Source organism: Hibiscus syriacus, unplaced genomic scaffold, assembly GCF_006381635.1.
Source record: "Hibiscus syriacus cultivar Baekdansim isolate YM2019G1 unplaced genomic scaffold, ASM638163v2 tig00117056_pilon, whole genome shotgun sequence".
NCBI classification, from domain to species: Eukaryota; Viridiplantae; Streptophyta; class Magnoliopsida; order Malvales; family Malvaceae; genus Hibiscus; species Hibiscus syriacus.
The window spans coordinates 3956273-3973041 of NW_024063539.1; the positions used below are offsets into that span (position 1 = coordinate 3956273).

Genomic DNA, 16769 nt, shown 5'->3' on the forward strand with positions numbered 1-16769 from the left:
ACGTTGATTATAGTATTTCTTTCTAATTATCCATTTTTAGTTTTTAAGTAAATCTATCAAAAATGATTATTTTAATGCATTACTAATTATTATATAACTATAAAAGTGATATTAATCAAAAATAATTTAATTGGCTAAATTTAATATCAATATTGAAAGACTTTGTATAAATTTACCATCTTATTGAAATTAAATAAAAAAATTGAACAGATAAAATCCAATAAAATATGAAATTATATTTTATATTCATTTTGATTTATACTTTATTTTAATTTAAAATATTATTATTTTTTTGTGTGTAAAATTTGAATTAGATAAAATATGATAAGTATAAAATTCTATTTTATATTCAACTTAAAATATATTATTTCTTATTTAGTATAAAATTTTGTTAAAAATATTTATATATATGCGAATCTCTATTATGATTAAAACATTATTATTAAATAGAATTTTGATGCAATTTATTATTAAGACTTTAATGTTCATTAGAGTTAATATTTTATATGATATCTATTTCTTATGTCTGTAAATATAGAATATAGAAACTAATTATACACCATTCATATTGAGAAAACAATATAAAATTTTCTTCTTATTGTCACATCTCTTACTCTTCTTGTCATTCTTATTGTTTCCTTCTTTTCATTTCACACAAATCTTTTTTATTATTATATTAAAATTAAAGTGCTTAATAGATAAAATCTTATAGATATTAAATTACATTTTACATTAATTTTAAATTACACTTCCATTATATATTAAACAATTGATTATTCATAAATAATATATTAATATAAAATATGTTTATTAAATAAATGAGTTTGAAAAATCATCTATAATTATTTTTTATAATACTCCGTCTTAATCGATCAATAATAGGTCAAATATCTATAGATCATTGTCACCTTTAATACTTGTAAAATTAATAATCCATGTTACTTTTATTTGTATTCGTGAGATTGTCTCAAAGATTAAAACAAAACGCAGCACAATGCACGATTTGTGAAATCTATCGGTTACTTTGAGACCAATAAATCAAGGGGATTCATGCGGGAACTCAATATTCATTTTTATCAAAGAAATTGCAATTTTACGTTGCCTTGTCTTAAAAGCATTCTTTTGATGAATGATGGTGAAGATATAAATAAATGCCAATAGACAATTAGTGTTTTACTCGTTCAAAGTATAAGATATGCAATATCAATGACCACGGCTACTGCGTTTCCCTTGCCTATTTCTTTTCTTTTTTTCAGTAACATATGGAGAACCCATAGGATCTCGGAGTACATAAATGGAGGTATCCCACTCTTATCGCGTAACTCCTATCCCTTCCATTCCAAATTCGAATTCAATAGCATTGAGTTGTAATCGCGTTTCTGATGTTATCAAATGGACAGGCCAAAGTAACATCTGAACTGCCTCATACTTTCACCACGTCTTGGATGTGTTGAGAATGGCTTTTACCAGGCGTAATGAATATATGATCATCCCACCCCGAGTTTTTCTCACTCATCTGCATCGAAACAATACAACAACAACAACAACAACAAAACCCAATTCCCATATGTATGGGGTAAGGGGGAGGTAGGGTAGTAGGCTACCCCCAACGCCAGGTTGAGAGTAACTTCCGTGGAAGACCTCCGGCAGTCAGAAAATTAAAAATTTAGATAAAATGCAATGCATGTATAAATAATATGATCATCCCACCCCGAGTTTTTCTCACTCATCTGCATCGAAACAATGATTCACAATTGTAGACACCCGTTTTTGTCCGGGTCTAAAAAAGCATTTTATCGTATAATTATTTTTTATTTTTCTTATTATTATTATTGTTAATAATATTTTTATTTTTTATTTTTTAATTTTACAGGCCCCATGTACAACCCCACTACCCCACCATTGTCTCAACCAAAAAACAACCCACTAAACCACCATCCAATTAGTTACTAACTCCACCCCACGTTTCAACTAAAACCACACACGTTTCCTTCTTTTTCTTTCAAGAAATGAAAGTGGGGGAAGGGGGAATTATTATTTAATGGTTGTAATTTCGGGCTACAGGGGGAGGAGAAACAAAAAAGCAAAGGGAAACCGATGCTCCAAAGCTTTTGCTATGTAAAACCCTCTCCAAACTCCATAATCAAATTGATATCGGATTACCTGTACCTTTCTCTACTCGAAACAAAATGCACCACCAAGAAAGTCCTAAAAAAAAATCCATGCCCAACTCATCAAAACCGACCTTGTAAAAGACATCACCAGCAGCCATGGGAGTGATGAAGGTAGCCATTGAAGACGCCCGGTTAACCTCCATGTGGGTGTTTTCCATGCCCGTCCTAATGATCTTCACCGCCGAAACAGCCAAGTTCCTCTGCGTCCAAACGCTTCCTTTGGCGTCTCTCTTCATCTCCACCGTCTTGGTCAACATTCTAGTCGTAACCTTCTCCACCATTGGAGAATTATTCGACGACGCCAGCTTCAACCCCGCCGCCTCCTTCATTTTCCACGCTGCCGGCCTCGGGAAAACGCCTCCTTCCACTCCATGGCAGTCCGCTTCCCGGCCCAGGCCGCAGGTGGAGTAACGACCCTAGAATTCATCCCGGGTCAAGACAACAAGAACCTGACCGGACCTTCTTTAAAAGTGGATTTACACACCGGTGCCGTCGTTGAAGGAGTGTTCACATTCATGCGAAGCTTTACTTTGTTGATGATAATATTCAAGGGTCCGAGGAACAACCCGATAAAGCAGTGGTTAGTAACTATAATGACGACGATCTTGGTTATAACGGGATCCAATTTTACTGGAGCTCCGATGAATCCGGCAAGTGCTTTCGGTGGGCGTATGTCAATAATCGACATAACTCATGGGAACTTTATTATGCTATTTGGATTGAGGCTTTGATCGGAGCGGCAATGAAGTTGGTCGTTCTTGCGTTTACATGACGTACAAAAGCAAAACTGTACTGTTTGAATGTGGAATTCATCTTGCTTACTCGGAGAAGACCACATTCCGAGGACATTAACCGCTCCATGGATAAAATCGAGATTATTAATTTTTATCAAACTGTGGAAGCAAATGGCATTAAGTTTTGGTGCTATACTGCTGGGCATGTTCTCGGTGCTGCTATGGTTATGGTTGACATTGCCGGTGTACGAGTTCTCGGATTTGTGGAGGCTCATCACGCTGTGGAGTGGAATGATGTGCGTTGGTGGCTAAAAGTACTGGAGATGTAATTGCATTTGTTTGGCGTGAAACAAAAATGGTTTTAAATCTTGGGTAAATTCTCCTTATGATCTTTTAAATGTTATGTATTCATTTCTTTTATTTATTTCGTTTATTTTAGTACTTTCAAAATTTTAATTTATTTTAATTTTAATTTATTTTAATTTTTTTCATTTGATTTATTTCATATTTATTTATTATTTCTCATCTAACATCTTTAACATTTTAGGAGATTGTTTTAGTCAATCAAAGGCAAGCAATTCGAATCGGGTATTTAAATTTTAATTTAAATTATTCAAATTTTTGCAACCGATAAATTAATTGGTACCGAAAGGGCGGTTCAAGGGTGCTAATCCTTACTTCACCGTAACCGACTCCCGAACCCGACACATCTCTGGTAAAACGCAGATCAGGTAAGATGGTGTCCGACCTACCTAAACGTTTTTAAAATGGTCGGTGGCGACTCTAACCCAATTCATTCAAGTCGAAGCTCAATTCCGGGGCCCAACCGAAAGACGGTTCCGACAGCTTGGCAACTCCGCTGGGGACAGGTAAGTGATTCAGGCCAGAATTAATTTTCGGTTGTCTTTTTATGCGAAAATTGTAAATTGTAAATTTTAATTTATTTATTCGATTCCAATTATTTACCTTTGATTATTTTTCCAAGTAAATAGTTGTACTAACATTTTTTCAATGATTTCAGATTTTCGAAAAGTTTCCATTTAAGGCTCTATACCCGAGCTCCGAACCCTATTTAAGTGGGGGTGAAAGCGACGCCTTCGTGTGAATTTATTCACCGTATGGGCCTAGCAAGTAACCTTCGGGATTCATATATCTTATGCCTTCGTGTGAATTTATTCTCCGTATGGGCATAAGAGAATGTTTCCTCTCGAGTTTAACTTAGTCCACATAAGCTTGTAATGGGCTTAGGACTAAGGGTCTGGTAAGCCCAAGGGGGCACCAGCAAGGATAACTCGGGTACCTCTTTAGAACCTAAACCGGGATAGTGCAGGGAATTAGAGCCCACCCCAAAACCTCATTCCAAACCCTAGGCTCCTTTTATTTCCTATTTTACTTTCTGTTCAAAGCATGTGAATTAGAAAAATATGCGGTTAGGATTTGTTTGAAATTAACATGCGGGATAGAGATCATGTCCGGGTAGGAATAATAAGCATGTGGGATAGATATCATGTGGGGTAGGACTTTTCATTTCTATCATTTTTTTATTATCATCATTATCTCACTTACTTTTTTTTTTCCTCCTTTCATTTTTATTCTTTGGCATTTTTTTATCATTCGCATCATTAAAACGAGGTGTTAATCCACCAAAAATGTGTTTGTTAAAAGTAAATAATTTGCATTAACGGACAAAGGGGTTATAATACAAAGAGCTAAAAAACTCAGAAGTCCAACCGTGGTCAAAGAATACTCAAAGGCAAAGTTGCAGGTGCAAGACGAGTAAAAGGTCACTGACCCGGTCGCTACTTTCGAAAACTACAAGAACAAGATGGTGAAACCCTAGCTGAGTTGGATGTCATTGCTGACGAATTCAAGAAGCAAGCTTCGGATAGTTTCTCTCGATGATGGGTTCCAATGGCACTTTCGTTAAAAACAAGCTCGGCAGAGAGTGAAAGTCGGAGATGCAGTCCTTCGAGACCTTTTTTGGGGCAAGCAGCTCGTTATTTGCACATTTTAGCCAAAGGAGCCGGAACGGTTTGACAGGGTATTCAACCGGTGACAGACGAAGGCAGAAGACTAGTCAACCTATCAGAAGCTGTTCGGGGTCTATGCCTTCAAGATATTTTTGTCTCTTAAGACGTAACACTTTTGTCCCAATAAGGATTATTTATAATAACAGGTACATTTTTTTGGATCAATGTCTCGAACATTTCATGCATCATGCATTCCGCCATATTGTGCATTTTGTTATTTTTCTTTACATTCGCATTATTTTTTCCCTTTTTTTATTACATTCACATGTCTCATAAAAAATGAGAACATTTCGATCCTATGACATATAAGGAGTTTTACCAACAGTTGTTTGACGCACACGTGGTGTCACCATATCCAGAAAAATCCATGAAGCCCCGTACCCCAAGTAGTATGATGAGAACACTCATTGCGAAAATCATAGCGGAGTCCCAGGGCGCACTATCGAGAATTACTCCACAATCAAGAGAATCATACATAAAATACGTAACAAGAATCGGATCGACTTCAACAACTTGGGGGCATCCAAGTGAGGAAGACCATTTCATCATTTGAGACATTTTGTTTGAATTTGTTTTTTCATTTTTTTTCTCAAGTCTTTGTAAGGACTTTTAAATAAATTTATGTTACTTTAAAGACATTAAACAATGAATTATATTTGCAAACTTGAAATTCTTTGAATATCATCTGAATTAAGAGACTCTGAAATGGTTCAAAGTTACATATCTTTGACGAAGTAACATGATTTAAAACAAGGAATTTGACTTTACCCAGAATATACACTCAAACACCGTACCCTGCTCTTGTAATTAACCAATATAACATTTTCCTTTCATAAGGTGCGGACAACATGGGGCATCCTTTTGCATATGACATTATTATACTTTTTATTTAAGACGTTCAGTGATGATAATGATCTTCACATATGGAATAGTCGAGTAAGTAAATCTAGTTTAGGTCAGTTGCTTGAAAATTGAACTCTAAAGATGAAATTTTTTACTTTCAACAAACACCTAGACTATAACAGGTTCTTCTTGATAATCTTAAGAAATTAAATCCGTAAAACTGAACTATTCCACTAAGGCAATTGGTTACAGAGGAAACTCGAAAGCCCTGGCTTTATGAATAGATTGTATTCAAACCATGACATTACTCGGACACTTGGCAATTCGGTGTTTGCTCCACTGCTTTTTTCAGGCCGAAGACTTTGTGATGAGATGAACCCTTCAGTTAAACCTGATAAAAGTGATTATAATGTTAAGCTGTCCCTCTAAAGTAATTGGTTAAACGCCCCGACTTTATGGATTCAGCTAGCCAAACAATGGAAAATTAAATCAAATTTATCTGAGCAAGAAATTTTTGGTAATATTGGACTAAGGGAGTTAAGGAACACCTGTTATAGTCGACTACACACGAGCACTCAAGAATTTCATTTTTAGACCGATATTTTTGCATTGCCTTTGTTGGAGGAGCCTACAAAGCTTGAACAAATGGAAGATTTCAGAGGACCGAAATAAAATGTCTAGTAATTGGTCATCCTGGTTGCGTCATTATGTCCGCACCCAAATGAAATGCCAAAGCATATTTCGATATTTAAAACAAATGACATTTTGAGTTACCAAAACCTTAGAAAGAATGCTAACCTAAAGCCAACTCATCCATTTGAACATTTGTCAAAGATTTGTAACTCTGAAAGCATTAAAAGAGCTCTTGATTCCTTTGATATTTTTTGAACTCACATTTACAATTTGATTCAATTGCGAACAATATTTTACAACATTTTTATCATGTCTCTCTCCTAAAACAAGAAAAAGGAAAAAAAACATTTTCAAGCAGAACAGTCTCAGATATGAAAGGTCTGTAAAGCCAAAGCTCGGGAAGCAAATGGGGCACGATCGATTTCAAGGACCTGATTGACAGACAAAGCACGAGACTCCATCCAGAAGATAACACATAATTCATTCATATTGCATGCATCTTAAACATACTTAGGTGCATCACATTCATCATTTTAGCATACACGTTTTTGCAGCTTTTAGAGTCAAGTTTTGACTTCAGGATGAATGATACTCGATTCTCAAGCGCCTTCAAAGAAGGATGGTGGTTGATTAACTCTGCAGTAAGAAGCTACACTTCGACCAACTCGACAGATTGAAAGTTTCTCTCGAAACAACACATATTGCTCGAGAGCCAATTTCAACTTCACAACGAAGGATATTGGACTCCAGACAACGCAAGCTCAACTTCACGACGAAGGGACCGCTGGTTGTCAATAAAAAATTCCCAATTTCAGAGCCAATTTCAACTTCACAGCGAAGGATATTGGACTCCAGACAACGCAAGTTCAACTTCACGACGAAGGGACCGCTGGTTGTCAATAAACAACTTCTCAATTTCAACTTCGCAACGAAGGATATTGGACTCCAGACAACGCAAGTTCAACTTCACGACGAAGGGACCGCTGGTTGTCAACAAATAATTTCCTAATTTCAGAGCCAATTTCAACTTCACAACGAAGGATATTGGACTCCAGACAACGCAAGTTCAACTTCACGACGAAGGGACCGCTGGTTGTCAACAAATAATTTCCTAATTGCAGAGCCAATTTCAACTTCACAGCGAAGGATATTGGACTCCAGACAACGCAAGTTCAACTTCACGACGAAGGGACCGCTGGTTGTCAATAAACAACTTCCCAATTTCAACTTCGCAACGAAGGATATTGGACTCCAGACAACGCAAGTTCAACTTCACGACGAAGGGACCGCTGGTTGTCAATAAACAACTTCCCAATTTCAACTTCGCAACGAAGGATATTGGACTCCAGACAACGCAAGTTCAACTTCACGACGAAGGGACCGCTGGTTGTCAACAAATAATTTCCTAATTTCAGAGCCAATTTCAACTTCACAGCGAAGGATATTGGACTCCAGACAACGCAAATTCAACTTCACAACGAAGGGACCGCTGGTTGTCAACAAATAATTTCCTAATTTCAGAGCCAATTTCAACTTCACAACGAAGGATATTGGACTCCAAACAACGCAAGTTCAACTTCACGACGAAGGGACCGCTGGTTGTCAACAAATAATTTCCTAATTTCAGAGCCAATTTCAACTTCACAGCGAAGGATATTGGACTCCAGACAACGCAAGTTCAACTTCACGACGAAGGGACCGCTGGTTGTCAATAAACAATTCCCCAATTTCAGAGTTTCAACTTCACAGCGAAGGATATTGTACTCCAGACAACGCAAGTTCAACTTCAAGACGAAGGGACCGCTGGTTGTCAATAAACAACTTCCCAATTTCATAGCCAATTTCAACTTCACAGCGAAGGATATTGGACTCCAGACAACGCAAGTTCAACTTCACGACGAAGGGACCGCTGGTTGTCAATAAACAACTTCCCAATTTCAGAGCCAATTTTGACTTCTCAGCGAAGGATCTTGGACCCAAGACAACACAAGCTCAATTTCACGACGAAGGGGCGGCTGATTGTCAACAAAATTTCATTCAGAGTCAATTTCAACTTCACAGCGAAGGATATTGACATCGAAACAGCACATTGGATTTCAACTTCACGACTCAACTTCACAACGAAGGGGTCATCTACGACTTCGACTTCACGAAGAACGATATCGTACCCAAGGGATTGACTTAGTGTCACGACAAACACTATTAAGTCTCAAGAGAACCGGACAAAAACTTGTTGTCTTTTCAATCTTTGTCCTATTTTTGTTAACACAAAAATGTACAAAGAGGGGCAGCTGTAGACACCCGTTTTTGTCCGGGTCTAAAAAAGCATTTTATCGTATAATTATTTTTTATTTTTCTTATTATTATTATTGTTAATAATATTTTTATTTTTTAATTTTACAGGCCCCATGTACAACCCCACTACCCCACCATTGTCTCAACCAAAAAACAACCCACTAAACCACCATCCAATTAGTTACTAACTCCACCCCACGTTTCAACTAAAACCACGCACGTTTCCTTCTTTTTCTTTCAAGAAATGAAAGTGGGGGAAGGGGGAATTATTATTTAATGGTTGTAATTTCGGGCTACAGGGGGAGGAGAAACAAAAAAGCAAAGGGAAACCGATGCTCCAAAGCTTTTGCTATGTAAAACCCTCTCCAAACTCCATAATCAAATTGATATCGGATTACATGTACCTTTCTCTACTCGAAACAAAATGCACCACCAAGAAAGTCCTAAAAAAAATCCATGCCCAACTCATCAAAACCGACATTGTAAAAGACATCAGCAGCAGCCATGGGAGTGATGAAGGTAGCCATTGAAGACGCCCGGTTAACCTCCATGTGGGTGTTTTCCATGCCCGTCCTAATGATCTTCACCGGCGAAACAGCCAAGTTCCTCTGCGTCCAAACGCTTCCTTTGGCGTCTCTCTTCATCTCCACCGTCTTGGTCAACATTCTAGTCGTAACCTTCTCCACCATTGGAGAATTATTCGACGACGCCAGCTTCAACCCCGCCGCCTCCTTCATTTTCCACGCTGCCGGCCTCGGGAAAACGCCTCATTCCACTCCATGGCAGTCCGCTTCCCGGCCCAGGCCGCAGGTGGAGTAACGACCCTAGAATTCATCCCGGGTCAAGACAACAAGAACCTGACCGGACCTTCTTTAAAAGTGGATTTACACACCGGTGCCGTCGTTGAAGGAGTGTTCACATTCATGCGAAGCTTTACTTTGTTGATGATAATATTCAAGGGTCCGAGAAACAACCCGATAAAGCAGTGGTTAGTAACTGTAATGACGACGATCTTGGTTATAACGGGATCCAATTTTACTGGAGCTCCGATGAATCCGGTAAGTGCTTTCGGTGGGCGTATGTCAATAATCGACATAACTCATGGGAACTTTATTATGCTATTTGGATTGAGGCTTTGATCGGAGCGGCAATGAAGTTGGTCGTTCTTGCGTTTACATGACGTACAAAAGCAAAACTATACTGTTTGAATGTGGAATTCATCTTGCTTACTCGGAGAAGACCACATTCCGAGGACATTAACCGCTCCATGGATAAAATCGAGATTATTAATTTTTATCAAACCGTGGAAGCAAATGGCATTAAGTTTTGGTGCTATACTGCTGGGCATGTTCTCGGTGCTGCTATGGTTATGGTTGACATTGCCGGTGTACGAGTTCTCGGATTTGTGGAGGCTCATCACGCTGTGGAGTGGAATGATGTACGTTGGTGGCTAAAAGTACTGGAGATGTAATTGCATTTGTTTGGCGTGAAACAAAAATGGTTTTAAATCTTGGGTAAATTCTCCTTATGATCCTTTAAATGTTATGTATTCATTTCTTTTATTTATTTCGTTTATTTTAGTACTTTCAAAATTTTAATTTATTTTAATTTTAATTTATTTTAATTTTTTTCATTTGATTTATTTCATATTTATTTATTATTTCTCATCTAACATCTTTAGCATTTTAGGAGATTGTTTTAGTCAATCAAAGGTAAGCAATTCGAATCGGGTATTTAAATTTTAATTTAAATTATTCAAATTTTTGCAACCGATAAATTAATTGGTACCGAAAGGGCGGTTCAAGGGTGCTAATCCTTCCTTCACCGTAACCGACTCCTGAACCCGACACATCTCTGGTAAAACGCAGATCAGGTAAGATGGTGTCCGACCTACCTAAACGTTTTTAAAATGGTCGGTGGCGACTCTAACCCAATTCATTCAAGTCGAAGCCCAATTCCGGGGCCCAACCGAAAGACGGTTCCGACAACAATCAGATTTGATTCCCTATTGTACATCTTATATAGAACTACTTGTCGATAAGATCCTCTACCTCCATTTTCTTCAGAACATCTTCAAAGCTACCTCCATTTTCTTCAGAACATCTTCAAAGCTTCCAACCTGCTCCAACATATCAGATCAAATGTAAGAAAAGCAAAAGCAAAGCAGAACATCTTCAAAGCTTCCAACCTGCTCCAACATATCAGATCAAATGTAAGAAAAGCAAAAGCAAAGCCGAAAATTATACCAGTAGTAAAACATGCATACAATGCTGGAACAATTGAAAGCATCAGGGAAAGGAGGAGGGGGTTGATGTGTAATCATTCATCCATGCATGCATACACGATGTGAATGTCAAAATCATATATATATGCGTGTGTGTGTGTGTGTACACACACAAACACATGATACCATGATATGTTGAGAACCACCAGGTCCTCTTGATGCCCTTGAAACCTTTGAAAGATCTTTTTCGACATCTTCCTATACAATAGTAAAAAAATAATATAAACAAAGTTATGTTCAATAACTATCTTTAAATTCATTTAGGAAAAGGGAAAAAAAATCTATAGCTTGATAGGTGATGCAAACCTTATCGAAATATATTGGCAAAAAGCGCTTGTTTTTCTTCCTCACAACAAGAAGGTCAGACTGTACATGGAGGCATTAAAAAAATATAACCTTAATTTGTGGTAACATAGTTTTGAGAAACTGTGGAGAGAGAAAATCTCCTGATTCATTAAATTGTAATAATATTATGATAATATTGAAAGTGTCCCTATTCACAGCTACAATTCAAGAAAGTCTCTTTACTCTAAGCTGATACAGAAAAAAGAATTGCTTACTAAAACCATGTATCCATAGATTTGCATAAATAAGCTTTTGGTAGCCACTAAAAGTCCATGTGATAATCTGTATGCAATAGTAATATTGAAAAAACTTCTCCGATCTGCAAATGTCTTCTAAGGGAGATCATATGTCAACACACCTGGAAAACTGGAACTCCGTCGAATCCACTTTTGATATCACTGGCTTTCAGCTAATAGACATAAAAAATTACTGTGAGTAATGGTGCAGAATTCTCCAACCGACCTCAAGTATGAAATAATAATGGTCATGACTTCATTTGAAGTATGGTTATCTTCTCTAAGTACCAAACATGCAGTTTACATATAAATTGGCACCCACGCATCTCTCATCCTCCTAAATCAAAATTGAAACCCTTTTTTCATCTTACCTTCATTGCCTTAAAATTTCTTATAAGAAAATGGTGATAAGTCAACGGCATTAAGTAGGAAAGTTCAGCTATTTTTGGGATAATGATTTTCCATTTAACACTTCTAAGACCTTAAGAACATGTTCTAAGAACAACCTTCAAACCAAATTGAATTAAACACTAACCTCTAATGCATTCTTTATTTGAATTGGATCCGGCAGAAAACAAAACGCAATTCCTTCAACCTTCAGAGAGTATACCTGTATCATATATAATACAAAACCAGTAATCATAAAAATCACTATTGTTATTTGCAATCCAATTTTAGTTAATATTTCAACTTATTGAACACAAATGAAAAATGACAAACCAGTAATTAGAGAAAAAAATAGTCACCTGATCAAGTGTAATCGGCACTACTTTAGCATTGCTTCTCAGCTCTCTTCTACGTAGTCGAACCTATGAACGGAAAAATGAATTAAATCAACATAAACAAGCTTCGGAAATATCTCCAAATTCAAAATTTTAGCTAACCTGAGCGAGAAATGCCTCGGCGTCTTCGAGGCGAAAGCAAAGTAAGCCAATAGACTTGGCTCCATTGGGATCAGAGATAAGCACGAACTCATTGTTGGAGTTGCTCACCGTATACACAGCAGTTCCGGCTAGAGTTTTCACAACTTGCTCGGGACTCAACGTGGCAGCCGCCGCTACCGCAGCCTTAGGCTGAGAAACCGAAGCAAAGAGCGGACGATGGTGGGAAGTAGCCGACTGGGAGAAACCGGAAGCGAAGTTGGCGGCGAGACGGTTGGTGTGGTGGAGGCGGGTGGCGAGCTCGGCGCCGAGACTGTGGAAGAAAGTGGAGAGGGATAAGAGGGGGTTTGAGGGAAGTGGAGGTGGTTTTGGGAATTCCATTTCTTTCCGAGGGAAAAAGAAAATTGCAGATATGAGCCTGAAAGTTTATTTGTTTTGTTTATCGGATGCTTTCAACGGTCCAATCGGCTATACGAACTTCGACCCGATTCAAGACTCTTGGATTTCAAAACTTACCAAAGCCAGTGGCCTGACCCATATGGGCCGGTCCGAAAAAGCTTGAACTTCCAAAACGACGGAAGAATTGAGAGATTCAAAAACAATCAAGGATCATTTGTGATATTATTCCTTTTATAATTCAGCTAATAATGCTACTTAACAAAGTTTCTAAATTCTACTAGACAGATTAGAAGGAATAAACTTTCACTTTCAAAATATGTTAAAACATTTTTAAAAAATAAAATAAAATAAAAAAGTAGTACACCTACCATTGAGATTAGAAGGAATAAAACATACATTTAAAAACAATTTAATATAATAAAATACTCTTGTCAATTTTTTAATTTCACACTTATGAAAATTCTAAAATTAATCAACCATGTTCAAAAGCCACCTCCTACTTTATTTCTTGAAAAGTTTACAGATAAAAGAAGACTTTTACATTTTGCAATCGAGATCCATTTGGACAACTTATCGTAATTATTTTACATAAATTCATATTTAATAAAACTTGGGTTTTAAAATTAAAAAATCCTGAAATTTATTATTAAATTAATATTTCATTTATTAAAATAATATTAATTTTATAAAAATAATTTAAGGGACTTTTTTCTAAAAATATTAATATTTTAAATAAAATCTAGTTAATTACATCAAACATCATATACTGATCAAATTTCTTAGTCTATGGTTTTGAGAAACTTTTTACTCGGGTCTACGTAAATAAAATACTTTTTTTTATTATCATCAGATATATGGATTAACTAACACAATGTTTTTTTCTAGTTTAATTAAAGTCTTTAATAATTAAAAAACATTAAATATTTGATATAAATGTTGTTATTCTTAATATTTTGTCTGCCTGGATTGAATTAATTTGTGATTTACTGAAAAATTATTTTCATTAAAGTTATAATAATATTTATATAAACTTAAATAATATCTTATCTAAAGTACAAATCCAATCTGTGTAAAACGAGTGAAATGACCATAGTGTTTTTATATACTCATCCACCACCAATACCTAATTCATTTTTTTATAATTGTTGCCTTTTCTTTTTGTTGGGTCTGATTTCTTTAATTCTTTTCATATTTTAAGTAATTTTAAGAGAAAAGCTAAACCCTAATAATTAATGAATATTCATGTTCCATAACTTTTTAGCCATACCAAATCCAATTAATTTATTATATAAAATATATTAAAAAGTGGTTTTGTAACAACCCGGAATAAAATTTAGAGAAAAAAAAATTTAATTAAGTAATTTGGCAAATTTTGAGGATTAAATCGGAAGTTTTCAAAATTGTAGGCCATTTTAGAAGTTAAAGGAAATTCAGGGACCAAGCCCTGCATTACTCCTTTTAGTGTCGGCAGAAAATTTAATATAAACGTATGAATGGTTTTCTGTTTTCAAAACAGAAAACAATTGTGAAATTCCTCCTCCCGCACTCTACTTCAAAGTCGATTCCGACGCCGTTCGACGTTCAATCGTAAAATTGAAACCACCGTTGTGTTCATCATCAAGCGAGGAACAAACCCTTCAAATTAATTGAAGTGAAACGCTGCCAAACGTCGGGAATTTCCAGTCAAAGTAGCGACGGTTTTGTTAGCTCTATCGCCGAGGAAATCTTAAATTCACCGCTGATCGTTGCTCCGTTTACGACACCTCCCGCACCATCGTGTTCCTTGTGCCGTTCCGAGTTCACCGGTGTCAACCTTGTCCGCCGTAGAAGGCGGCGCGTGAGGAGGTGGTGCAGTCAAAGATTCGGCCGATTTGAAATCGAGCTCTCCGCCGTTCAAAAATTTGAACCGATCGTTGTAAGTATCTCGAAATCGCTCAAAATAATTTTTAGAAATTTTTCCGGGATTTTTAGGGCCCCGGAGGACGCCTCACGCGTCACACGCGCCACCGCAAGGCGTGTGGCTGCTGGAAACCGGTTTAACCGGTTTTCAACCGGTTCTGACCAGTTTGACCGGTTCGAACCGGTTTGACCGGTCTGAATCGGTTTGACCGGTCTGACCCGACCCGACCGTTGACCCGACCCGACCCGACCGTTGACCGTTGACTTTCTTTGACCAAAACTTAAAATGGCTTTGACCGAGCATTAAACGACCGTTAATCTTTTCCGAGTATACCTATCCTGATAGTTTTCGACGTGCCGAATCCGTTTACGTGGTCCGTTTTGTCAAATTCGAATCCGAAGGTCTCCAAATCTACGGTCAAAGTGGTTGACTTTGACTTTGACCAAGAATTTGAATTTTCGAAAAGTCATACTTTATGTTTTTCGACTCCCTGATTCCGATTCCGCAATCCGTTTGGCCAAATTCAGACTCGAAATACCTCAAATTGATAGTCAAACCCGAAAAATGCTTATATACTTAAGAAGTTTAGCTTTGAACAATTAAATAGGATTTGGGACTGATAAATATTATTGTTTGAAGGTACAAGAGACTCTCCAGATCGTTCGACAGCTCGACCCAGCTCTTCTAGATCAGTTAAACCACGTGTACCAGTATTCACCCGTTCGAAAACTATAGCAGAGCGTGGTGAAACCAGCAATCAGTAGATTTGTTATTTGAATCTATTGTCGAGGTGTGTTCCCTACTTATTACTGAACTGTTTTATTGGTTTTAATATGTGGTACACCGAATTCATTGGTTATTGTTTTATTGATGCACCAATTTAATGTGACAATTCATGGAATATGGCTGCTATCTAATTTTTGTTTTGAACTGGTATATGATTACCATGTTTTTGGATTTATGGAATTTGTGTCACGGTGCAATTGAACTTTGGAATTGAATTACGATGGAATAGCTCTGATCAAGCTAACTGGGCCTAATGTGACTCTTGAGGGCCCCAAGATGTTTCATTAGGTCGGCTTTCCTTTGCTGTGTGCTTAGGGTAAGCTATATGGACTTATTGACTTGGGCTTAAGGATACAAGCTTCAGAGCCTATCCTTAAGTCGGCTTTCTTTTTGCTATGTGCATAAAGTAAGCTATATGGAAAATAATTTTGGGAACTACTGATGGTGTACAGGAAAAGGGTTTAAACTATGATTTTCAAAAAGTTAAACTCTTTTACGAATTTGTGAGATTACTGGACTATGATTTGTACCTATTGTGATTTTATGGAAATGTTGGGACACACTGAGCCTAGCTCACCTTTTGAAAATGTTTTCCCATTTCAGATACTGTTGGTTAGATACCTTGGTTCGAGCACTTGGAAGATCAACATATCTCTTGAAGTAAATCAGATTGTAATGTTTTTATCTGGCAAGTTGACTTTATTTTGGTGACATGGACCTTATTTTAAAATATCGGATTTTATAATGATAACTCTTTTGCTAATACTGCTCGGTTTATTGTGATATTGAATTTGAAGACATGTTTTAAATTACATTATTATTTATTGGTACTATATTTACGAGTTGGATTTTGATATTATAATTTGTTTATAATTTCAGGTTATTTATAATGTGATTTTATATTGATGAAGTAACGGTTTCGAAAAATGTATTTAATAATCATAATGTGATCTACTAGACTTAGTCGAAACGCATAGGCCGGGTCTAGGGGGTTACAGGTTTTTATATAAGGTTTTATACTTACGATTTAACTTCAAATAACTATTATTATTATTTTAATGGTAATGCGAACACGATTCTCAAATTAATGATATTAATTTTTTAAGTGATTTTAATTTTTTTATATGGAAAATTTATAGAAAAAAGTTCAATTCTTTTTGGTGCGGACTGACCTACCTCTCTTTGATATGGGCCTGCGACTACTAACATATATACAACTCTTATCCTAA

The 16769-nt window shown here is 36.6% G+C and overlaps 1 protein-coding gene across 1 annotated transcript; it reads right to left on the reverse strand.

Moving 5' to 3' along the window:
• Positions 1-1154: 1154 nt before the first annotated feature.
• On the reverse strand, positions 1155-12870 carry LOC120197926 (protein TIC 22, chloroplastic-like). Its single transcript, XM_039199325.1, has 8 exons — positions 12459-12870; positions 12321-12383; positions 12110-12184; positions 11697-11747; positions 11300-11359; positions 11120-11191; positions 10793-10828; positions 1155-1516 (listed from the first exon to the last, which is right to left on the reverse strand). The coding sequence occupies exons 1-8, from the start codon at positions 12834-12836 to the stop codon at positions 1424-1426; spliced, it is 828 nt and encodes a 275-aa protein (XP_039055256.1). The 5' UTR covers positions 12837-12870; the 3' UTR covers positions 1155-1423.
• Positions 12871-16769: the final 3899 nt, after the last annotated feature.